Source organism: Phyllostomus hastatus, unplaced genomic scaffold (genome assembly GCF_019186645.2).
Source record: "Phyllostomus hastatus isolate PE091 unplaced genomic scaffold, TTU_PhHast_1.1 phas_scaffold_78, whole genome shotgun sequence".
In the NCBI taxonomy this organism is placed as follows: Eukaryota; Metazoa; Chordata; class Mammalia; order Chiroptera; family Phyllostomidae; genus Phyllostomus; species Phyllostomus hastatus.
The window spans coordinates 8,787,564-8,813,722 of record NW_025334041.1 but is presented as its reverse complement, the minus strand read 5'-3'; the positions used below and the strand labels follow the sequence as shown (position 1 = coordinate 8,813,722).

General features: G+C 47.9%; 1 protein-coding gene across 8 annotated transcripts in view; it reads right to left on the bottom strand.

Annotated features, from left to right (window-relative positions):
* Positions 1–26,159, bottom strand: part of PDE1C (phosphodiesterase 1C) — a 364,388-nt gene that overhangs the window by 9,106 nt on the left and 329,123 nt on the right. For 5 of the 8 annotated variants that reach the window (XM_045827375.1, XM_045827379.1, XM_045827376.1 and 2 more), the window contains exon 18: positions 5,484–5,543. In XM_045827375.1, coding sequence (XP_045683331.1) covers positions 5,484–5,543 — 60 coding nt within the window. Of the gene's footprint in view, positions 1–302; positions 321–385; positions 606–5,483; positions 5,544–16,279; positions 18,692–26,159 lie in introns of those variants that run through there. The other 3 variants (XM_045827378.1, XM_045827377.1, XM_045827382.1) reach the window with 3 other exon arrangements.

Sequence of the window (26,159 nt, the reverse complement as noted above, 5' to 3'; positions counted from 1 at the left end):
CGCCCCTCAGGATGAACCCAACGTGAGGGACAACTGCAAAGACGGGGCCCACTGGAATCTTCGCTTAAAGACACGGCAGGGTCCTCCTCACCCCGTGGTTGTGCTTGACGTGGGTCCATGGGTCACTGATCTAACCCTGAGGCTGAGGACAAGAGTGAAAGAGAGGCGGGCGCAGTGCGGACGCTTCGACGTCAGCCTTTTCCTACTGGCCGTGACACTCGGAGCAGGGGGTGCTAACTCTGGGCAGGCTACTCATCGGATTGTGCCTCCGTTTCCCGATTCCTGGAATGCAGATCACGGTGCCTTCCTTAAGAGCTGCTCTGACGATTGAATGAGATAAGACATGTTGAGAAATATGTTAAGAAGCATTGTCCCTGAGAGCTGATAGATGTCGAAAACATATCAAAGTATTTATTGTAAAAAAACACCTGTACTGGGGAGATCAGGAGTTATCGTGTTTGACATCAATTACTCAATAACTTACAATGCACATAATAGTTTGTTTTGGTACAAGAAACATAAGCTTTCTAAAATGTCTTCAGACCTCGGAGCTGGTCCGTTGTCTCCGGAGGACTCCTCTGGATGGACGTTTTATCCGTAGTCCCCTAGAACAGGACACACGACAATGTCATTGCGAGCCAGCCGGCATCACACACGCAGACGCTTGCTACCTCAGGCGGGGCGACCAGAAGCACAGCGCGTCTACTGCCAACACTACGGCGCATGCCAGCCACTGCGCGTGCGCACAGCGGAGCGAGGGGCGAGCTACTGCACCCGCGAGTGACCGGGGTACTGTACCTTTCCATCTAAGCTTCACTGCAGGAAAGTGGCGTGACCCAGGCACCCTGGGGGATCGGCTCGGAAGTAAGCCGCTGACTAGTGTCCATCAATGGGCCGCCGCTCCAGCGAGAGCCAACGATACGTTCTCCGTCCTGAATGGCCCGCCCCCGGAGCTCCATTAGGTTCACGGACCTCACAGGTCATAGGTGAAGCTGGCTCTAGGAAAGAACCGGCTGCCGGTGCCACGACTTTCCCACGACAGAGTCACTTCGCTAAAGCTGTGCGAGAGCTCAAGGGGGTGTCCCCAGAATAGTTTGCTGGTGCTGGAGCTTCAGGAGGACCCCTTTCATCATCTCAGAAACCACACTGGCTGTTCTGTAGTGAGGGGCTGGCTCTCTGGCGGCCTCTGGATGGGGGCAGGTTATCTGCAGAACGTCCTTTATTTCTGAGGTCCCCACACCCATATCTCTCCATAGGTGTGCAAGGGAAGACGCTAAATTGCTCTGACATACGTGTAAAACTACGTCTGCGGGGCCATAAAGCCAAACGGAGCTGTCTTGGAATACAGCCATAGATTTTTCACTTAAAAAATTCAATAACTAATATTTTGAGCATGCAGAAAAGTATAAGTAATAACATAACAAATACTCATGTATTCTCAATACAATTTAATCAAATCTTAACATTTTTCATATTCAAAAATTTAAAGAGATTAAATATCACAGATACAGTTGAAGTACCTACTATATACCCTTCCATGATACTTCTCTCTACCTACCCCCAAAACATCAACCGCAATTTGGTATTTATGATTCCTGCGCATATATTAATTCAATTATTGCATTTGTGTGCATCCATAAAATATGTAATATTTTCGCTTTTTTAAAAAGATAATATAAATAGTGTTAGATGCTGTGTGTGTGTGTGTGTGTGTGTGTGTGTAGTTGCAACTCACTTTTCTTCAACATTATGTTACACATTGTTTGTAACAGCCAAAAATGGAAAACAACCACCAATGATTAAATATCCTATCCTGTGGCCCATCTGTACAATAGGCTGCAAAACAGACAATGTTTTCCTAAGAACTAGCTTTTTATTTTGTATAGAATTTCTTTTGCCATACATCAGCAAACTTTCTGTGTGTGTGTGTGTGTGTGTGTGTGTGTGTGTGTGTGTGTTTTAAAGTGTGTCCCTTAAATGCAGGGTAGAGCTGGATTTTGGATTTTTAAATCTAACCACATAATCTCTGTTCTTTAATACCGGAGTTTAAGCCCTTTGCAATTATTGTCATCACTGACACTTTGGAATTGATCCTACAATCTAATTTTACTTTTGTTTTAGACTTGATTCCACTACCTAAATTTGTAATTGTCCTTTATTCCTTGCTCCTCTGTCTCCCTTTCTGCCTGTGCTGATGCATTTTTTCTGTTCCCTTTGGTGCGGTTCACTAGCTGATGTAGATGCTACAGGCTACATTTAAATGATTTCACCGATGATCCTTTGTGTTAAAAAGTTACAAAATTACAAGGTTCTGCCCAAAGACAAAATAGATCTTCACATTCCTCAACCCCCAGGACAACTCTCCTTCCATCGGCAGCTTCTGTGTCCTGTTTTAACACCAAAACTGGACATTTCTTTTATGGTGCCCAGCTACTCAAATTTACCAACATGTTTGATTTGCTTGCGTGTGCACCGTTAATGCTTATAGCTCGCACCGTGCTTTGAAGTTCCCTTCCCTCCTTGTGGAAGCGTGTCCCTCGGCACACGGAGACTCACCCTCGCTGTCCCCTCACACGGACTGTGACCAGAGCCAAGGCGGCTGCCAGCCGGGTTTTCACTCGATTATAGGCAACCTGTTTGCCGCTTCCCTGAGCGCAGCCAACTTCTCAGAGCGTGCAAGATTTTCCCTTTCCAACCTTGAGTTTTCCTCTTTTAACATTCCAGTGGTTCTGTGTTTGTTTTTCAATGTGAGATGCTGGAACTGCTTGTCTGGCCTGTCTCTATTGTTTTCTTTCTGCACAATGTTACTGTGCTGTTTTTGAGGATTATCGCTCCTCCTGTTCAAGCATCCTGAAACCTGACGTTTTTCGTGGTGGGGCGCTGGTGCAAACAGCAGCAGGTGGAGGCACCTGAGCCAGAGGGAGGCAACACGCTGTGGTCCCGGAGTAGGAGGACAAAGGAGTGAGCTGGCCATTGCCACACAAGAGGCGGAGGGTGTCTGCTAGACAAAGCGTGGGCACTACCCACTCCACCTCTGCAGGCTTTGGAGTGGTCGGAACTCAGAACCTGAGACGCCCAATCCAGGGCCAGGTTAGACAACCCCCCCCCCGCCCCCCCCGCCCCCCGACTAAGGCCAAGGCTGAGGTGGCTGAGATTCTGATTCGGAGGCCTTGGAAACCCAACAGGCCAACAACAGGCATCCAGTGCAGCGGATGGGAAGCAGATCAGCTCTGCATGGTCTTACAGACGTCCAGGATGATGTCAGAGATCCCACCTGACCCTCCCTGGGAGGCTGTGACCTCCCACAGCAGGGCAGACTCCATCGCTGCGCACGGGAGCTGCATGGTTTGGAGGTCTTTTCCTCCCACTGTCTACAGTCGCAAGGGCACATGGCCACAAGCAGGGACAAGACAAAAGGGGCCCCCGGAGACTACAGAGCAGGTGGCTCAGGACTAAAAAGCAAGTTAGCATAGTTGATGCAAACCCGAACTTGAAAAGGAGCCTTTTCCTGAGGATGGCTGCTTTCTATCCGGTCCTAGATTGAAACGGGCAGCGCCCACTCACACACCCTCACGCCCAGCCTCCATGCCATTGTGAGCACCCAGCGTGTGCTGGTCACCGCGCAGGCACTGGGGCAAAAATAGAACAAGGCAGTCCCCACCCTCGAAAAAGCCACACCTAACAGAGTAAAAGGACTCATAAGCAAATCATTACAAGTAAATATTAATTCTGCCTAGATGATGTGGAGGGATTGCAAAACACAATTAGCCAGGGAAGAACAGGGCGAGCAGTGTTTCAGGCAGAGTGGCCTGGCAAGAGCATCCCAGGCCCCCTCCTCCATGGCCGCCGAGTCCAGCTGTGGACTGAGGACGAGGCAGCTACAGGAGCGGAGGGTGAAAAAGCAGGTGGACACAGATTCTGTTTCGTCTAGGCTAACAGGCCACTGATTATCAAGTAAGCTATCATTTCATGTCCAACCAAGAAAAAATGCTAATCAAATTATAACACACCACTGGTTGCAAAAGAGTCCTCATTTCAGGGGCCAGAATGCAAGGTGCTGTCCCTCTCAGAATGAATCAAATACGGTACTTCCCCAAAGAAGAAATTAACATTAGAAAACAGATTTTTAAAAAACATAAAATCAATGCAAGCCAAATAGGATATGATCTTTTTTTCTCATCACATTGGTAAGGTGTTAGTGTTGGCATCGGCAAGAGCATACTCAAATGGCAAACTCATCGCTGAAAGTATAAATAACAGTAACTTTCTGGAAATTACTGTGACTCTAACGTGTTAGGAACCTAAATGTGTACATATCCCTTGAGTTAATAATTCTACTTAGGAACCTGTCCTCAATCCATAGAAAGATTTATGTACAAGAATGTGAGGTTATTTCTAATAACAAAAAGGCAAGCTACATTAATGGCCGATTGAAGTGAACATACTACTGACCCTTGAACAGCTCCGGGGTTAGGGACGCCAACCTCCCACACAGTCAAAAATACACACGTAACTATAGTACAAACTAATCATACAAGATGTTAGTGAAGCACTAAAATATTTTTAAAAATACTTAATAACCATGGGGTAAATCTCACAGTGCAATGGTAAATTTTAAAAGGGATGAAACAAATTTCATGCAGAGGATAATTTTACTCTAGGAACAAAACCTATCTAAGAAAGACCCAAAGGGATGGTAGGTAACCTTGGTTACCTCGGAGTGGGTAGCACTGGCAACATTTTTCCATCCTATAATTTGTATTACTTTTTCATTTTTCTACCTTGTTCGTGTTTGCCTTTTAAAACCTCTCTCTCCGCCCCCTGCCCAGACAAACGGGTTTTTGCAAGTTCTACTTGTGAAAACTGAACCGTGGTAGAGACGGCAAACCTGGGCAGGGGGCAGAACCACACCACAGGTCGGAGCCTCTCCCGGCAAATGGTGAGTATACAGGGTCATCACGAACGCCGAGAACTCTCGGCTCAGGGTTAGACGGGGCCAGCCCAGACCGTGCAGACATATTTCCTGACCATAGAGACGCGCTGTGGGCGCCCGCTGGGGGTCAGAGCTACACGACACTTATTAGCAAGAAGCTACACCCATCTGGTGAGCCTGCACAACTTGAACATGGCAGGGCGGGGGTCTGAACCCCCGTCTGTCTCACCCAAGGCTCCTGCTCATTCCCCTGCACCCTCTGTCTCTCACAGAAATACTTCCAAACCATGTCCAGATGAACATGAGGAGGAACAGGGTTCTCCTCTCTCCATCAGCAAGCAGGAGAGACCACGCGCCAAAGGTGCTTCCATCAGGGCTGTTCCTGAAGGAACGTCACCAGAGGGTGGCCGAGGCCCCCTAATAACGGGGAGCGGCCTGGATAAACAGGGGGCCAGAGCCTCGGTTTATCAACCGTGCAACTCAGCTCCCAGAGCGCCGTTCTCTCTGTGGTCTGTGACCGCTAACTCCACCGTGGCGCGCATGGACCCACCTGGCAAGGTGAGGCGACCGGCGCTCGGGGCGGGGGAGCCGTGAGAACGCTTCTTGGTGCCTGGAAAGAGGAAAAAGAGGGTGAGGGAAAGGATGGTGGACAGACTGCTCGGGCAGGTAAACGCTCATCTAAACTGCTATCAAACGGTGCAAAGGTCTGGGTCTGGAGACGTCTGGGAGAAGGCTGCATGCAATGGTGAGGTGGGGACCATTTCCACGGTCCAGGAAAGCTGGGGCGCAGCCTTGACACCTGTGTGCGAGGTCGTCCTCAGGGTCCTGGCTGGCAGGTTGGAATGTCGGGACCACCACGCCCCTGGGCTGGCTGCACCCTGCAATCCCCAGGGGAGCTTTCTAAACATGCAGGAGCCTGGGCGCCTCCCCCAGAGACCCCGATTTCCTTGGACTGGGGCAGAGCTCAGCACCGGGACTGTAAAGCCCTGCTAAAGCCCAGCCCCTGTCTGGGCTGCCAACGTGTATCCTGGGACAAGGGTCCTGCTGTGGAGGGGAAAGTTCTGGATTCAGAACCAAGGGATCAGGGTTTGTCCCTGCTTTGTCTCTCTACTCGCTATTGGACCTCCGATACATGAACTTGATGTCTTTGAAGCTCAGGTCCTCATCTGCTACATGAGGGGAATAATAATTACATCGAAGCGTTCTGGGGAGGACCGAAGCAGCCCAGGTGTGTGAAATGCAGGGGCCTGGGGTCGCCCCCTCCCACGAAGGAAGTCCTACCCGGAAAGGAACATCTTTGTTTGCATAAGCAGTAATGGGCCCCACGGGGCGGGAATGAAAAGGCAGCCCCCAGTGTGCGGGTCCGGAAAGAGCGAGCAAAGCAAAGGAAGGGTTCGTTCTGTAAAAAGATACTGTGTGTGTGTGTGAGATATATACATCCACCTATATTCTATTTTACATATAAATGTATACACACAGAAATGTACACAGACACGTGTATGTTATACATATATTTTATACCTAATTACAACTACTATTTATTTGTTCATCCATTTCTCTATTGGACCACACGAAAGAGGCCCAGAGGCCCGGATCCAGCGGCATGGCCGATGCCTAGGGTCTGAGCTGGTGGAAATGCAGAGACAATTCTTTTTCCCCTTTTCTTTGCAGTTTTTTTCTTTAGTGTTTTTTTCTTCATTTTTAATTCAATTTTGCAGGGATCATTCTTTTTTAAATTTTTATTTATTTATTTTTAGAGAGAGGGCAAGGGAGGGAGAAAGGCAGAGAAGCATTGATCCGTCACCTCTCACACACGCCCTGACCAGGGACTGAACCCACAACCCAGGCGTGTGCCCTGACCGGGAATCGAATGGTCACCTTTCCCTTTGCAAGGTGATGCCCAGCCAACTGAGCCACACCGGTCAGGGCTGCAGAGACCGTTCTTAAGCTGAGGAGTTACATGATTCTGTGGGAAGCGATTTCTGGCACAAGTCCCCTGAACTCAGCCCAACTTTTCGTAAAGTCCGCTTTACACGCCAAGGCCCGGTGTGAGAGGAGGCTGTGTCGGTCGGGAAATCCCTGCCTGAGACAACACGGTGGGGGCAGAGGTCACTGGATGATTCATCGCAGGAAGCAGGAACTTGGACTTGGAGGTGAGTGGGGAAGCCCTCCCTCTCCCAGAGCCCCTGTGAGATGCAGAGAAACACTCGGGATGGTGTTTGAGCCTGGTTCATTCTAGTCATAAAGAACAGGGTACCACCTTTGACATCATGTATTTATTATTATTATTAGCAGCAGTAGTAGTACTGTTCATAGTATTAGTAGTAGTAGTAGTAATAGCAAAAATTAAAATTAACCCAGATACCTCACACCCACAGACAGCTAATTTGCATGAGGTGGGAGGAGCTGGGCGGGACTTTACCTGGCCGTCTTCCAGGTCTCAGAGATGCCGAGAGTGTCAGAGCCGGCGGGGAACTCAGAGGGTCCCCACTGGCTGCAGCTGAGTCAGAATCCCCTGGGGTGATTCTGTGAATACGGCCCCCACCGCCCTTGCCTGGCTGGGAACCTCGGAGGGAGGGAGCCAGAAGTTACACGGCAACAAGTTCCCCGGGTGAGTCTGATGGTCACCAGTCAAAGGAGGTGTCCCAGACGCCCTGAGGTAAAAGATGTACTGAAATGACACTCTGGGTCAGGGCCTCGTCGCACAACTCCACAGAGGGCAGTGGACCTGAGTAGGTGACGAGTCAGTTCTGACCTTGTCCACAGCCAGGAGTGCCTCTGTGTCCCACTGGACCCACCTCCACATGGGGACGCCCACGACTCAAGACTGTTGTCCCTCCGCTCACAAGACATTTCACTTGTCCCACTGTCCCTTGGGGGAGGGTTACTTCAGTGGCACAGCGATATTTGGGCCACACGGCTCTCCATGGTAAAGGCCGTGCTGGGCATCTCAGAAGGTCGAGCAGCACCCCTAACTCTACCTACTAGGGGTCAGTAGCAGCGCCCCCCCCAGTCGTCATCAAAAAAATGTCCCCGGGAACGAGACTGCCCTCAGCTGAGAACGGCTGCTTTAGCGTGAAGGCAGGGCTTGGGGTTCTTATTCAGAGCGGTGACTCACAATCTGACCGCTCAGTCGTTGGGAACAGTCTCCGCCACACACCCGGCAGTCACTGCGTTCGAGGACCCGCAGTGGCTATGGGTGATTAAATGTCCATTAGTTATCTGACGTGCTCTCTGATGATAAAACGACTCCCATGTCACGGAATTTGGAGGCAAAGGGAGCTTATGTAATTTGCACAAAGCTACTGAGTGTTGGGGCAAAATTGAAGCCACGGTCCCTCAGAGCTCAAACACAGACACACTTTTCCAACGGCTCTTCCTGATTCCCGATCAACCCGTGACTCAGGTTTCCATCAAGGGCTGTCATCCCAAATGTGCCCAAGGCCAAGAAAAATGTGGGACGATTATTTCAGCAAAAAGGAAAACTGGAGCCAGATCCCTGAGCTGACCGAGGGCCGGGGAGCCAGCGATTCTCGGGGCTGGGGGTGACTTGGAAAACCTCGTGGGGTAGACATTTCCTTCTTCCTGTCTAACTGCTGGAAAATACGGCCGCCCGCTTTCCACGGGAACTCCCGTGAAGTTGCGATCAGACACAACATTGCCCACGCAAACACTCAGAGACCTGCAAAGCACCGAATGACAGCAAGCTTTCGGGGTTACCACCTGCAGAGACCTCCATGACTGCAAGGTTAGTTCACAGGAATTCTTGGCACGTTTGAAAAAAAACATCATCCACTAGGATCTTCCCAAAGCCCACAGCTTGGTAGCTTTCCAGTGGGCAGCCTTCCGTCCCCTTGGTACCGTCTCTGCAGACACCGAGTGAGCCAGGAAACTCCGAGGACGCCGAGTCCGTGGAAACGCAGACCTGCGGGCCCTCTGGAAACGCTGTTATCTTCTCTGCACGCCTGACGGCACGGCTGTGTCAGCAGAGGGGAGAACCCAGCAGCGCCTCCTGGTGGCGAGTCCTCAGCGGGTAGCAGGCGGAGGCGCCTACAATAAACCTGTGTGTCACTTCCGCAGACCTCCAGGCTCCCCGGTAACGGAGGTCGTGCTCTCGAAATCACTCTCCACTCCGCAGCCACCGAATTCCTCACCACGTCACTCCAAGTTCCATGCGTGGGGATCCTACTCCGGTTTGTTGCAGCTTCTAAAACCCTTCCTCCCTCCTGGCTATGTTTGCCGGGAAAACATCAGAACCGGAGCTGGAAGGTGCACGTCCAGACCAGCTTCCGCCTGCTCTGCTGCTCCAAGCCGGCACTGGACTCGGGACACGCAGAAGTGGCCCCAGGGTTTGGTGCACATCTCACTGCATGAGTGACTCCAGAATTCATGGTCAGTCAGCACTTTCCAACCCTGGCCACGCAGCTGGAGCTGCTGGGGACTTGTGCAGAAAATATGCCCTAACCCTAACCCAGGCCTGCCCCCCAGAGAGACTGTTTTCATTGGTCTGGGGTGGGGCCCAAGCCTGGGCATTTTAAAGGTTCCCAGGGGAGGAGCACCACACTCAGAAAAACTGGTGAGAGTGTTCCTCGTGGAATGGCGGGAATCCTGTAAATGACTTTTCGTTTGTACTTGGGTTTCCGGGAAACTCGGATCCAGTGTGTGACTTAATGCTGGTCAGCCCGCACGGCTGCCGTCCCAACATGAGCCCCAGTCTGTGCTGTCTACCCCCACTCAGCTTGCTGCCTCAGGTTCTTTTCTGCGTCCTTAACATAAAAAAAAAATGGCTACCTGTATGTGTTTTTAACCTGAAACATGTTGTAAATGAGGTTGGTAAAAGGAACACGGATAAACAACGACATGAGTGCATCGGCTAACCTTTACTATCCTCCCCCATAAAGATGTAAAAGCAGGAATTTCATGATGGAACGGGGAGGATCAGGTGAGAGCACACACTGTGTAGCAAACTGGGCAGGACAATGTAGTGCTTATTAGTTTACATTCAAAGGAAATGTGTGTGTGTGTGTGTGTGAGAGAGAGAGAGAGAGAAGCAGCTAGTATTTCATCTTTGGGAGAAAAGTATGTTCAAGTCATGAATTACATTGTCCTTGACCCACGGCATTTGAATGTCCAGAGAGTAAACAACCTCATCCGTCAGCTCGGGGCTGAAATGCCATCACGGTGGCTTGTGGGAATGGAAGCATCTTTTGACAAACGAATAGCTTTCAAATATTTGAAATTAATGTCCTTGGTTGGCCCAGCTAAAGGGCAATAAATGCAACTAAACTCATCAGGGGTCTGGAAAAGAGGACAGTGATGGAGATGACCACCAGGCCTATAGCTTCGGGCCAATACCCACAACTAAGACTCACGGGGTGGGGTTAGCACTAAATCCCAGTGATTTGCATGCAGCTTGACCTCAACCAAGTCATTTCCCTTCTGCCAAGTGGGGCTGCACCGCCAGGCCCAAGGCTGCTGGGAAAGGGTAATTTAAGAGTCTGTGAGACCACACGTCCTCATTAGTGACAGTCGAACAATAGCAATGCTGCTGTAACAGGAGCCGATCCCCCAGGCAGAGGGGGCTGCTGAATGGCTGACCCAAGAAAAGTGTCCATCAACCTAGTGCCCATTTCCATTCCCCCGCTTTAGCATATTGTAACATCCGTCTGAGTGACATCCACCACCTTCGATCACTATTGCTAAGCACATCTACCAGCATCTTCTCTGTGTTCCATTTGGGGTGTGGTGGACGCCAACAAGCCATTGATTGGTGCCACAGAACATAACATCATTTTCGCCCCTTTCCAGCCTTGATAAAACAGCATCATGACAAGTCTGCGTTCTGCTTAGGGTTGTGGGATGGCTAGGGCTTCAAACCCCGCCTACTTCCCTAGGAGCTGTTTTCCATTAGTATGTAAATTGAAACACCCAGTCAGAGTCTTTAGTAACATTTTCCACTACAATGCAACCACCATCCGTCCGAGGCTTGCTCCTGTGTGGCTTGGTCTCTGTTCTTCACAAAGGACACCGATCAAAACCACAAGAGCTATTCAGATGTGCACCATTACATATACCTTAAACACAGCTTTTAATGTTTAAATGTAATTTGGAATTGGGCATGTGAATGAGGAGTTAGAAAACTATTCATAGCCTTTGACCCAGGAATTATATATCTAAGAATTTTTCCAATGGAGATAGAAGCCTTATGTATGTATAAAGAGCTTCACTGCTACGTTAGTTACAACTGTCAAAAATAAAAGTGTGTAACTTAAGTGTCCAGCAGAAAGGTGGTTAAGTAAACTGTGCTAGAGTCACAAAACACAGCAGTATGTTGCTGTTGGAATTAATAAAGGGTGTTTTTTAACTCAGTGGGACAATGCTAACAATCCAGTGTCACGTGGGGAAAAATCCTAACACAAAACCAAATACACTGCACTCTATGGCCTCGACTGCATCAAAACGCAGAGCAGAAGGTCATATGGAAACACAGCAAAGAACTGACAGTGAATACTCACTGGATGGGGTGTTAGAAGGGATTTTAATTTTATCACACTTCTAGATATTTTTCAAAATAAGTACCTTTTTAGAAAGAAAATTTTTAAAGAACTCATTTTAACGCATGGCAAGCACAGCTGCTTTGGAGGCACATCACAGCCTCCTTTGTCAGAGTAGCGGGCCCATGGACTACACGCCAGGAACACGCCAGGTGGCCCCGGGCCGGGGAGAGGGTGATGTTGTGCAATACCCAACACCACCACTAGGGGTGTCCCTATTAGTGCCCGTCTGAAGGATGCCAGCACTCACTGGGTAAACCACTTGCGTGCCCACAAACAGGGGAAAGGACCGTCCCCTAGGCAGACTCCTAATGCTCATGGCTGGAGAGACAGAAAATATTGCCAGCTAGCCCTTTCAAGAGAAGAAGAAAGAAAAAGTGTTTAGAATTCAAGAACTACCATCAAGGGGCTATAAAACCGTAACATCACGGAGCCCAGAAGTAAACTGAACACATGGAAGCTGGCCTCATTCCATACACGCCGACACTCCTTGTACCTCCAAGGAGCTGCTGATAACTCCCCTCAAAGAAGATCACATGAGACACTGTGGCTGTCTCCCCATGTGCACGCACAAAAGCACTTGATACCTGGGAGTTATGTGGTGTTGGAAGGGATACAAAGGGGTGGATTGTTGAGTAAGCTTGGACAGCCTCAGGTCTGGGACAGAACACAGACAGCAACGAAAGACACTGAAAGAACAAACAGCCTTGTCCTTTTTCAAATTCCAATCGAGAAGTTAAGTCATTGTTTTTTTATTTGGTACTCAGAAGAACACACAAGTACGTCTTCACTACTGGTTGCTGGCGGGAGGTTGGGGGGCGGTTACACATGGAGGAACTGTCCATAAAGATGGACAAGGAACACATAATTTATGGAGAGCAGTTTGGCATACTCTGTTTTACATGAATCCCTATGATTTACTTTTGCACTTGGAGATGTAACGCTGTGGCATTGAACACTTCATTTAGTATGAACCGGCACCATCGGGAACCAAACAGCCTGCTTCAGAACAAACAGCCATGCTCTTGCCCTTTGACACACAAATGCAAATTGCAGCCTGCCCTTTATCTGCCTGAAACATACTTCACATCACGGAAGTACATGCTGTCACTGCCGTAAAATAGAGACAAGTCCACTTCCCCACCTTCCCTCTTAGAAGACCCTTCCGAGGACATGTCGAGAAATCCCTTCCTCATACCTCAAAGAACCATTCACTCGGCGTGACCGGAACTGAGGGTCGGAGTTCTATTTCTGCTCGCCTCCCTCTTTTGAACCTTGTTCAACGTTTTGCTGTTAATCCAGACACCTCCGCAAATCCAGCTGGCCAACAGCAACATCTAAGGCCGAGGAGCTGAGCTGAGCTCTCCACTCACACGCAGCCGACGCCCTTGGCAGGCGAGTGTGCACACCCGTGGTGGGGCCCAGCCAACTAAGGAGAAAACCCTGTAACGGCAGAAACTGCGTTCCGCACGGAGGAAGAAAACAAGCACATCACAGGAGACTCGAAGTGACTCACCTCGCCGTGAGTAATTACGTTCCCCCGGGGACTCGGGCTTCCTTGCCCCGATCGGTTCCCTCCTTCCTGTCTACGCCTACCCAACATCCCCTCACGTGCATTACATGGGGACAGGTGGGCCGGTCTCTCCATCACGTTGTGTCTCCATGCGCTAAAACGATGCTGCAAGAAAACGGCTTGCCTGGACAGAGGCAAAAGGAGGAACTTGCACAAGGCATGAACATGAGAAGGAAAGAAGGGAAAGGTGAAAGAAAGGGCCTGAAAGAGGGAGAGGACTCGAAAGCCAGGTGAGGGGAGGGACCTGGCTGTATGGTGGGCACCAGAGCTGATAAAACCTAGCCAAGCTCTACAAATAAAAATAGCTGACATCTTTAAAAAAAGCTTACAGCATATAAAATTGTAGAAAAATATCATCAAAGGAAAAAAAAAAGAAAAATATATACTCCACAGTTTTATCTCAAGAATCCGTTACTGGACCATGCCTATGGCCTCGACTACACATCCGTGTGACTGGTGTGTGACTGTATTTCTGCACCATCATGCCTGCACACAAAGTCAAGGACACCAGTACACAAATCCCCCCCGGCCCCCAAGACAGGTCATGGCAGAGAAGCAAAGACTGTACAACAACGTGCCCTTCTGGAGCTACCGGGTTTCAGTGGGCTTTGTCTAAATGAGTCATCCGGTGCCGTAACATGAACGGGAAACACTCCTGCAGGGGCAGAACCCAGCTCCCAGGAGGACGCGTGGGTGAGGTTCTAGAATCGTGGCCGAAGCTGACAAAGCCGAGAGCCACCCCCCCCCCACCATGGTAGCGATTGGCCTGTGACAGCCAGCACTGACCCACAGTGGTGGGGGGGGGGTGTCCCCCAGGAAGACTGAGTCAGGGTGCCCGAGCGAGTGGAAATGGCCCCCATTCCACCCCTTGCTTCTCCTGGCTCAGTAGTGAGCAGTCTAGGCTGGGTCCAAGTTCAAGTGCTAAAGCCAGCCATGGCCAGCATCCACCCCATTCCCACGTGGGCACGGAAGCCAGAATAAACACAAATTCATTTCAAATACATCTGCCAATATTTTAAAGAAAAATGGGTGAGGTGGGGGCATTGGTTAAAACAATCGGGAATTAATAGTGTTTAAAATAGTGACTTTGGGGAATCTTTCAGCCTAGGTTTCCCACCGCGCCCCAGTTTTGTTTAGTGTGAAATCAAACTGTTCATTTGGTGAAATAGTTCTTGTTTATATAAGACTTTCCCGGAGGAGCACCGGTCTGTACAAATGTCCAAAAAGAACATCCAGAGGACCACTCCCCGTTTTTCTAACCTCCCTGGACCCAAATTCACTTCTCAGATGGGCTCTAATGACCCAGACGGCTGTTTTCACTCTGATTCCAGGGCCACCTCTGTGCCATCGGCATCTTTGGTGGAGGAAACCGCAACGACTGAAATCTGAACTTGGCAGGTCATGTGTCTCTCGGTTCTCCTGGAATATTTCACAGAAATATTGTGCTGTTCATTATAATTTCTCCATTAAGTTCATTTTCTAAATGATAATGGGGCCTTTCATCATGGACTGGTGTTGATGAATTACAAGTATTACTTTCCATTTATTCACACGCAAGATCCAATATAGCATCGTTACTGCGACATCAGGTTCTTTAACGTGCAGTTTTGTGGGGTTCAGTGTCACGCCGATCATAATACTGGCAGAGCCACCCTGGGCAACAGCCCCCCACACTGCAGCCTCCTCTTTGTGGGGTTTTAAATGTCTCCACCTGAACCACAAACAAATCCACTGGTATTTCAGAAAGACTGGTGTCATCATGCATTTGGAGAGAGCATTTTCAAATGAATCTTGTTTCGTTTTGTGCCTGTTGTTGTTCTTAAATCCAAAGGCCACAGAGAAGTTTCTGTCCTCTCCTACACTTGACCCTGGCAGTTCCCCGCCCCTTAGGGAAAGCTCCTGTGTCCCTGGGGTCCCCCTGCAGACACCTAGAACATAAGCCTTCAGCGATACGCGTGGTCTGTGGAGGACACTGAATAAACTTCCAGGTGAGTCTGGAGTCAGTCTGCCCTCCCAGGCAGACAGTGGAATTCAGCTGGGCGATTCTGCGTGCAAGGCTGGGGCAGGCGCTGGGCTGAGCCCACCGCCACTCCCGGTAGGAGGTGCAGGGTCTTGGGATTAGAATGAGGTTTCCAATCAGGGAAAAAGATGTTCTTTAGATTCCCTAAATCTCCTTTATTTGGGACATAATACTACACACTCAGGCTTTCATCTCAGAATCTTCTCTGTCTCATGGGGAAAAGATTTTTGTGCTTTTTTTCTCTTGTCTTCCCCCATGCCCCATGGGGAATGTTAGGAAGCAGTTTCTATCCTGTGAGTCTATGATGGAAGGTTAAGAATAGGAGAAAATAGACTCTATAGTCTATCTATTTACCTCTCCGTCTATCATCTATCTAGCTAAGGAAAGGTGACCCACGACAGATGTGACACCAAAATACCAGTATCTTTACTCCCCAAACGTGGATCACAAAATTAGCCTCGATCCCCTTGTCCTGCCTCACATCCTGTGATAAGATGGCTCTTTATTTTTTCCTTTCCCGACTTACTAATAAACACATGGTTCCAGGCAGGGAATGTACTACAGGGGCTTTAATTCCGCAAACGACGTGAACAGGTGCACTCGATTATTCCTCGGCTCTGAGATGTTTACGTATCATTTCACGGTTTAACTACACCAGCTTCTTAGTGGGATCCTGTTAGATGTTTTCACTAGTTTCTCAAAGCTCCAAGAATGAAACGGCAGTGGGAGAAAATCCGTTCGAACTCAGCGGGTTAGAAATGAGTCCCTCGGGTGCTGCCATACGCTGTTTGGCAGGGCTGGTAACCCAAGCGAGGCTGGAGTGAGTGAAGGTTGGGACAAAGACCGGCCTGAGGTGGGTCACCATGCGACTGAAACACACCACATCGACGGGACTTGAACGCAGAGCCATTCGGTAAACTGGGGACCCAGCTCCACTTGTCACTTTCCACCCAGGGGCGTGTAGGACTTGGCTTGTCAGTGGTGGGGATGTCCCCACTGCTTTCGCCACAGCCCAGTCAGTTCTGAATCCCAGTGTCCAGAAGCCCCATGTGACAGTGTCACATGGAGTAAGGTGCCACAGTCCAGGCCATGAGAGGTGTGTGGCCCGTATCATGGCTCAGCCCAGGAAGGTATTTCAAGAGGACAAAAAGACCATACAAGTGAGCTAGAGTTTTAGAAATACGTTATTCCAGTCAACATGAACTTGGGATCATTATTTTAATGTGTTTATCAGCTCCAGTATCAATTCACAGCATAATAACACATTGTTTTGTGCTTTTAGAAAATAGATCAATTTGCATTTTTTACCCAACGTCCTTTCAAAACATCTTTTAAAGAACGCAAAAACAAAAGTTGCTTGGAGCTTTTCTCTTTCACACTGAGAATTCCAAGCAGACTTCTTTCTATACTGAATGAAATTTTGTTCCCACTCTTTTTTTTTTTACCTAATTAATGACTTAAAGCAAATGAAAAACATTTTCATCCTTATTGGTGCTAGAAAAAAAATGGCTATATTCCTGTGGGTTTTTTTTCCCCAAGTAGTGTTCAGTCATACTCGTTAGAATATAAAAGGGAAGCTGTCGGCTTTCTATTTTGGCTCACTGCAAAGCCCAAGGTACACAAATACAGAGCAGAGGTGAGGGAAAAGGCTGGGGTTCCAAGGTCCAGACATTGGCACGCATGGGTTGTGCTCCGCCCGCCCCTACACAAAACCACGCCGCCTCTAGGTTCGCCAGCTCATGTCCCACGGCCATTGGCACGTGTTCTTTGACCAGCGCACTCTGTGCAAGTTTCTGAATTCGTTGCCAATGCTTAGACACTTGAAGAGGGTTTCGGTAAAATCTCTGTTATTTCTCCAGGACCCCCGTTCCTACACAGCGCTGATCTTGGAGCTGACTAGCCGTCACCTCCTCGGGACAGGACACAAGTTCCTTGCTGTCCCTGCGGCTCCCCACTGCCTCGCTGGAACCACGGCCCCTTAAGAGTTGCCCTTTGCTACAATAAGTCTGAGAGCTAAGGCTTCCTACTCATTCCCTGGACCTGCGACGCCCCTGATTTGAACCTGTGGCTACATCACTTACTGTGGTCACTGTCAGGAGAGTGGGGGGAGCCCCCGAAAAATGTGTGTGCAAAGCTGCCCAGAGACCCCCATTCCAAGATCAGTGCACGAAGGGCCTTTCACCACAGAGTCCTTCCAACCTGCGTGCCGAGGGGCGCTTCAGCAAAGCAGAGGCATCACCGGTGACAGACAGTCTCCTTATTTCTGTCTGAAGAACTACCGACATTCTGCTTTCGTAACGAGAGGATTTTTTACATGTTTTTTTTCAGTGCTTTTCTAAATGGAGAAATTAAATGTGCAGCGGGGGACACCCTTGGGCTTATCCTTGAGCTCTCGTCCTACTGAGACTCCCACTCCTTCTACATCCATGTGGTTCCCCCTTGGGGGGGACCCACACACTCCTCTGTGAACCACAGCACATTTGAAGAATCCGTTTCATCCAAATCACACCATGTAGACCCATAGAATTACTTCACAGGCACTCCATGGGATCTCAATTTTGACCTCAGGGGGGCCTCAGGGGGCTGTATCTTTATTCTCTTTCCAGCCTACATCTACCATTCTTATTTTTGATTTGTGCTAAGAATATTCTCCTAGCAAGTATTTCTAAGGGCTCACTAAAATAAAAAGAACTATCTGCCACACCTCCCTGATACAAACTCCCTCAGGACTTCCCTGAACAGGAAGGAGAGGGACTAAAAGCACAGACATCCAAAAGGAGAGGGCCGGCCAGTGGCCGACATTTCCATGACCACTCAGACACGGGTGCTGCCCAGGGAACACAGCGGGCTCCCGCCTGGACAGTATGGTCATCGGCCGAAACATCCTGGTCCGTACGAGTGAATGCACAGACAGAGTAAGCATCACATCAACGCTGCTAAAGAAAAAAGGTCTCCTTTTTTATAAAACAAAACGAATTTCACATTATGTAAATGAAAAGAAAACGATGAGAACAATGTTTAAGTCTAAAGGGAAGCTGGTGGAAAAAAAGGAACACGTAGGACTCGGGAAAGGATCAACCAGAGACTGCGACGACAGCCAGCACGCTGTCCCCACCATTGGCAGCGCGTGCGGACACCACAACACTAAAGAAACGTCACGGGCGGTAATAACAGAGCAATCGCTGTGCGCGCGGCTTTGGCTTTCTCGGGCCTTTCTCAGCTCGTCCGGGATGTCCTCTCTCATCGGGCCACATGGGTGCCTTGAAAGCCAGGGCATTAGCAAAGGATTCTGAGGAAGTCCCTTCGTGATTTGGTTCTGTTTGTGCAAAATCTCGAGTTGTTCTGTTTGCTCTGGGGCTGGGGTGGGCAGGGGGAGATTCCCCCCAAGTTCTAAGACCCCAAAGCAGCTCCCAGCGAGTCATTTCCTGGGGGCAGGTGGCATGAGAGAAGGCCCAGAGTGGGGGGCTCGTTTTTGAAAGTTGCACACCACCCCCAGACATGGGTCTCTGTGCAAGGAGGAGGAGGAGGAAGATGAAGAAGCTCAGCTAAATGACGCAACGCACTGGCAGCCTCTCTTACTGTCTGGGAGGTGTTTTTTTACTCTTCTGAATCTGAAAAACAGAAGAAGAAAAAGAAAAGTGTCAATGCTGCCTTTCCCCCCTTCTCCACCCTCCAGGTCTGAGGGGGAGACAATCTGAGGGGCAGAAAAAAGGGGGATCTATGAAACATTGCAATGCTAGTTCCATCTGCCTCCTTTGTAACGGCTGCTCTGTCCATATGGGGAACAACTCAGTGGAGAGTTTTACACGCTGAGCACATTGGAAGCCTTGCCAATTGTTTGAAACTGGATCACCAAATGTTGGGTCATGCAATGTGGATCACAAGACCCCTTATTTTTCGACCAGGAGGACAGTGACAGCCAGATCCAGTGCCTTTGCTTCAGAGGTCAGAAATCCAATTCATCCAATCCCAACAATTTCAATACCAAAAACAAGGTTCCTCTGTCAGAATTCTCTTCTCACCCTCAGAAGAAAGATGGGTCCCCAGTGAATTCATTGCACAGGTGGATAAATCACCTGAGCGCCCTACTGGATCTGGAGCGCGGAGGGGGAGGAAGGGAGACGCAGAAACAGGACTAAGGATAACACTGGCTCTTCCTCGCTGGCCTGCTCTAGTGCATGTACCCTCAACAGGTTGGACAGCAAACAAATAAAACCCACTACGATGACGCTTCCCCTAAGGGTCGCACACTCGGCAAATCGCCATGTCTCAGAGTTAGGGTTCTCTCCAGTGTGGGGCTCTGGGGGTGCAGGGGACTTTCAGAAGAATGACACCGTCATCTACAGAGATGCTAGGAGTCCTCAGAGAACGAGGATAGTTTCCCATTCAACGTCCAGGAGAAGATACTCTCCTAAATGAGACTTGGTCAAAATTAGGCAGCAAATGAGTTGAGAATCAGTAAAGTCCTTTCTTTCTTTTTTTTTTAAGATTTTACTTATTTATTTTAAAGAGAGGGGAAGGGAGATAGGAAAAGAAGGAGAGAAACATGGATGTGTGAGAGACCCAGTGATCAGCTGCCTCTCACTCGCCCCCAACTGGGGGCCTCACCCGCAACCCAGGCACGTGCCCCCCCCCCGTTGAGAATCGAACCAGTGACCATTCAGTCCTCAGGCCGGCACTCAGCCCACTGAGCTCAGTCGGCACCGGGCTACACCAGCCAGGGCTGAGAGTGAGTTTATAGGCCACGATGTTCACTCCTAGAACCTAAGCTAAGCATCTGCGAGGCAGGCCTCATAAGAATTTGGCACTGAGCTCAAAAATATCTGTAAATACTTTTTCATTTTTCCTCATTTTTTTTACAGCCTAATTATCAGCCGAGCTCAGAGAAGTAAGCACACTTGGCTGAGTCCCAGAGACTCTGCCACGGCCGCCTCCCCCCACAGGCAGCTTTCCACAAAGAACACAATGCAATGGTGAGCAACAGAAAGAATGGTAAAAAGATAAATTTAAAAAAAAACCTAAGGAAGAATAAACGTGGTAAAACCAAACCCAATTTTAAATGTCTGGTAGAATTTCTGTGGGGCTTAGAGGTGGGTCCTGGTTTTGTTTTGTTTTGAATGATGAGAAAATATTAAACACAAACAAACATTATTTTAGGGATAGTTGCTAGGATTTATCTGGGCATAGATTTCACTCTTCTAGGTCATGGACTTAGAACTTCTGTTTTAAATGGTTATCACCAAATGCCCCAAAGGAGGAATGCATGCTTTCTCCATGCCATCAGTGATAGAGGATGTGATTAAAGTAGGATTATTCTAAATTGATTTCATTGCATGTAATACCAATGCAACAGCCCTACTAAGATAGATGGATGGGTGGATGGATGGATGAATGGATAAGATAGATAGATAGATAGATAGATAGATAGATAGATAGAGAGAGAGAGAGAGAGAGAGAGAGAGAGAGAGAGACAGATAGAGTAAATCTGTGGGAATATAACTTCCTGCAACCTGCCTACGCCACCTTCCTCTAAAATCTACCACGTGGCCCCCATACACAGAATACAGACAGGGCAAAGGACGGTAGTGCTGAGGTTCAACCCTCATGCTCTTTCTGTGTCTTTCCTCTTAACAATGGCACGTGTGCTGTCTCTGACAAAAATGATGATGTCAGGCTTTTATTCTCTCAGTTTTATGCCTTCTCCTTCCTTTACATTGTGTGGCCTTTCTTTCTAGATGTAAAATATATGAATACCCAGCAATTCCACTTTTGGGTATTTTTCTGAAGAAGCCCGAAACACTAAATCGAAAAGACATACATTCATTGCAGCATTATCTACAATAGCCAAGATACGGAAGCAGCCTAAGTGTCCATCACTTGATGAGCGGATTAGGAAGAAGCATTGCATACATACAAGGGAATATGACTCAGCCACGAAAAAGAATGAAATCTTGCACCTGCAACACCACGGATGGACCTAGAGGGTATTGTGCTGAGTACAATAAGTCAGGCAGAGAAAGACCAATGCCAGATGATTTCACTTATATGTGGAATCTGAGAAACAAAATAAACAGACAAGCAGAACAGAAACAGACTCAGAAATACAGAGAACATTTTGACAGTTGCCAGAGGGAAGGGATTTGGAGGGATGGGTGAAAAAAGTAAAAGGATTAAGAAGTACAAGTTGGCAGTTACAGAAGTGTCTTAGGGACATGAAGCACAGCACAGGGAATACAGTCAATAATACCGTAATAACTGTGCATGGTATCAGATGGGTACTAGACTTATCGGGTGATCATTTCATAAGTTATATAAATGTCTAGTCACTGGGTTGTACACCTGAACTTAATATAATAGCATACGTCAACTGTAATTAAAAAATAAAAAAATATTTTTAAATATGCAAATTAATTGTCTCTGTTCTTCTGTCCTGCATTGCCCAAGGTGTTTCACTGCCACTGCTCTCTGCATTAAACACCTGGCACTCTAACGCCCAGGGAACTGATTAAAACACTCAACTCTCCGCCTGCCCCAGGCCGACCCACTCTTCAGAGGTGTGTGAGAGCAGAGCATCAGCAGCTCCTGCCTGTCCTCTGGTTCAGGTGAGGGCAGAGCTGCCCACACACAGGAGTTTTGTTTCTGATCAGCCTCTGAGTCCGCTCAGCTGGAAAGCCAACGAGAAGCCAGAGACCATAGAGACTAGGGGAGTCCTTCAGAGAAAGCTAAGTGAGGCTGGAATTTCAGACCTGAGACATTCTGACTGTTCTCTTCATGGTCTTCTCAATTCTCTTTGTTCAAGAAAAGCAATAAACTAGTTGAAATGAATGAAATTGTTTTTTTTTAAAAAAACATGTTTTCTCCTGTTTTCCACTGTAGCTCTAGGATACAGAATAAGAATAATAGATACTAGCCCTGGCTGGCGTAGCTCAGTGGATTGAACGCAGGCTGCGAACAAAAGTGTCGCAGGTTCGATTCCCAGTCAGGCCACATACCTGGGTTGCAGGCCACAGCTCCCAGCAACCGCACATTGATGTTTCTCTCTCTCTCTCTCTTTCTCCCTCCCTTCCCTCTCTAAAAATAAATAAATAAAATCTTTAAAAAGAAAAGAATAATAGATACTGTAGAGGGCTAATACTGATAAAATACAGATGTCATCATCGGAGACCAGCCTGCCCCCGGGTGGGGAATGCTAAGAGGAAATACGGCGGCGAGGAAGCTTCGACACCCGCTCACTACTGCGTGGTTAGCGGCTCCGCCGCCATGTAAGCCTGGGAGAGAAAAGGCAGGAGCCACTGGCTCTGGCTTTGGTGCACTTTTGTTTTGAAGACAGCTGTTATTTTCAAGGCTTTTTCATAATGTTAATCGAGTTTCTTTTGATGAATGTATTGTTACTTGTGTTTTTCCAATGCCTTGCATAGAATCTGACAAAAATATGATTTTTTCCTAGGGGGAAAACAGATAAATATTTATTTCAGGAATACTAAGAAGTTATTTTTAATCCTGCATATCAGCATTAAGAAAAAACTCACGCCTTCCCCCACAGTTCCAAAATCGGAAGCCTCTCCATCAAACAATGATATGTTAAGAGTGTAACAAAATGTCTAGAAGATGGAGTGAAACAATGAAAGCTGTCCACCAGTAACTGCAATGGAAAAGTTGTTTAAAAATATTAATTTTGTCACTAAGAAAGAGTACATAATATACTTTTATTTGACATATCTACTGTGTAGCTATCTGCCAAGAGACTGGATTCTAAATAACTGTAAAAAGCATTCAGTGACTTTAGAAGTTTTCTTTAGTATAACGCAATTTAATTTTTAAAACCTCACCAATCTTACATTACGCATACAAATATATGTACTGATATATGTATATGCATATGCATATGTATATGTGTGTGTATGAGATATGCCGCAGGAGAACAGCAGCAGCAACAAGTCCCCTTGTTCCTTTATAACGCACCACGGGGATATCCATTGTACACCTCCTGTGCAAAGCACTGAACCTAAAACTACACGAAGATGCAGTGGTCTGAAACAGATGTTTGCAACCCAAAGGTGTCCGCAGCTGTTCTGACCCACTGCGACTCGGCAACGCCGGAACTGTGTGTGAGTGCCAGGATCTGTACTCCCTGCCCTCGAAAGCATAAGCGCACAGCAAAAATGAACAAGGAGGTTTTCTGAGTTCACCCCATTTGACCCCTTCCCACCCACAGATCATGGATTGGTTAATAGTTTCCCCCCAAATCCACCCCTAAAAAGCCATCATGTTGCGTTTCAGCATGGCTGCGCTCACAGTAACTCTTTTTGCTGGTCAACCAACAGCCCAGCTTCTAAAGTGAGCTAGAAAATGACCCTGAAGTCAATCAATCAAAAATTTTAAGCAGCAAAACCTTTTAGAATCTAATGAGTGAGGTCTTATCCAGATGCACAAGAATAACAGACATCGAAAAGCAATAGTGCAACTCTTTCCTTGGGCAGGGGCATGGAAGTGGGGCATCATCAACATGTGAATTTGTGAAGTAAATGGGCCACAGGAGTGTTCGTGGGCAAATGGCTAAGGGAAATGCGCTATCAACCAGAGTACGTGTGGTTGTGATGACTTATCTTAATGGGGACCCTGGGCACCCCAGATGTTTGGTCCCTGTGCACTCCTAGAAAGTAGCCCAAAGGGATGTCAGAGTCTAATATTGAGGGCAGTTCCTCCATTAAAGAAATAGGCCTAATTTTCATCAATACACAGAAGGCTGTAATAAGGCATCCTTCCAGAACTAAGAAATAACATTATCCCCTGAGATGGAAACAAGTCAAACACCCAATGCACGGGATTAGCTATTTATAGAAACTACCCCAAGGCAACAGATGTTGACTTTCGTGACATGAGGAATTGAGGGGTACTACAATTCAATCATCGCTAGAAACACTTAAGCACCGAAGTTTCACAGATTTAACTCTTAAAGTAAATTAGAAATGATTCAAGGTTATTTTCATAGTAGCTCTGTCTTGGGGGTATGGGGACAGAACAGGGTGACAGCTGGTGTCCCTGGTGCTCACCCTCCTGGACTGTTTTATCCACCACAGTTCATGGTCTGGGTGGGCCTTCGGGGGCAGGGAGTGGGGCTTATGAAAATCAGGTAGGCTATGGTGGGCGGGGCGGATAGGAATGAGAAAAGACACAATTTGAGATCATCTGCCTTAAAAACAAATAAGTTTCCTCTGAATTAAAGTCCAGAAATGTAATCAACGATGACTAAAAGAGTAAACCAGAATGATAATCTGCTCCAAAATGTCAACATATCTGGCGGCTGAATACGTGGTCAAAAGGAGGCCAGAAGAGGTACCATGGAGGAGCCTCTTGGACTCAGGACCTAGGCTGTGCCCCACCCATCCTTCCTGGCAGGTCTACCCCAGTGCTGCACAACGACACGTCAGGGTATTCTACCTTGAAGTAACAATTCACCAACCAGCTCCCCTCACATGCTCAGCTGGCCAAGCAACCTCCTCCTATGATTTGGCTTCCCAGGTAGGTTTTCCTTCAGGAGAAAGAAACCACCGACTGGCCAGTTGGCGGGAGCATTACTGTGTACATGGAGGATCTCTTTCACACTGCACATCAGTGAGTGGGCAGCCCCAGCCACACACTGGTCATCAGGATTCTCGCTCGTGTCAGCAAGTCTCCCGCCACATAAGCAACCCTCCAGTTACCATCAGTACGGAATTCCTTCATCTGCCAACGTGCAGAGAGGCCTTCTTGCTCATCAGCAGGCCCCTCTTTCTGTTATCACATATGTTTTGAATGCTCTAGCTGAAGGGATTGCATCGTTCCCCAGACAAGACAGTTCTTCCGTACAGAACAAAATGAGGAGCCATGAAGTGGATTTCACTTCAAAATTCCTGTGTCAAGAATTCTCAAGATTCCATAATCTCTCCTATCACTAAACTGTCTTATGTGTAGCTTATACAACACAATTTGGGGTACAAGTTTGAACAAAGATGGTCATTAACACCACTGCCCTCTATGATATGTGAATCCAATAGGTTTGACTAAAATCATAGTGACAGTTGCTTACAAACAAATCAATCTTCCAAAAAATTGGGGAAAACATAAAAGGAATAAAGAATGCCCTGTAACACCCCCACGTGTATATGGACTGACTCAAATATGAGTGAGCTGAAGATGAATGGTTGTGTCCAAGCGTTCCATGGCCCTGCATGGACCACTGCACAGCCAACATCAGCTGTAAGTGATAAGAAGAAGGTCATGGAAAGAAACAACATCGACTGGAACAATGAGGAGATAAAAGGAGGTATTAACTCTAGGCCAAGGATTTGACGGGTCTGAAACAGGGCAGTTCTTTACTCTGGTGGATAAAGGCAGCCTAATGCCATTGTCCCGAGTACTATGCGGGAGCATGTTGGGAAGAAAGGAGGTGGGCACGACTCCCCGAGACAAGAATACCGGTCCACAGGTGCCCGCGTAGGCGCGGATGCTGACAGTGGCCTCAACAAACACATGCCTCCTGAGTAATGGTGAGTGCGTTTGTTGCTTCTCAAATCTCTAGACATGAACTTAAGTCAGGGACAGTCTGTGTTGTGAGAGTCTCAGTCCTCCCGGCACCCTGCCTTTTGGCTGTGTCTTCCCTGTAACTGCAGAGCAGGGCACGCTCCAGGACGGCGCAGGCCCATCGGCCACTCACCACCAACTCCACGGCCGGAAGTCATGATGTTACTTTGGCAAATAAACATTTTTCAACTTTAGTTAAAAAGAAGAATGTTATTTTTCACAAACCAGGTGTAGAGGTTCAGACCACATTCTCCCAATTGTTTTTTTTTTAAATGACTTGTTACATCATTCTATAGAAAGAAAGACATCCATTTATTTACGGCATTTCAAACTAACTTGGTGGGGATCCTCTCAGAAGCCCAGATCTTTGTGTGTGAGTATATTTCTTCCTAAGAGTAAGCAAAGTATTTTCAAAGGATGCTTATTATTTTTAGCTGAGTTTATTGGGGTGAGATAGGTTAACACAACCAGAGAGGAGTCAAGTGCACAGCCCTGTAACACACCATCTGCACACTG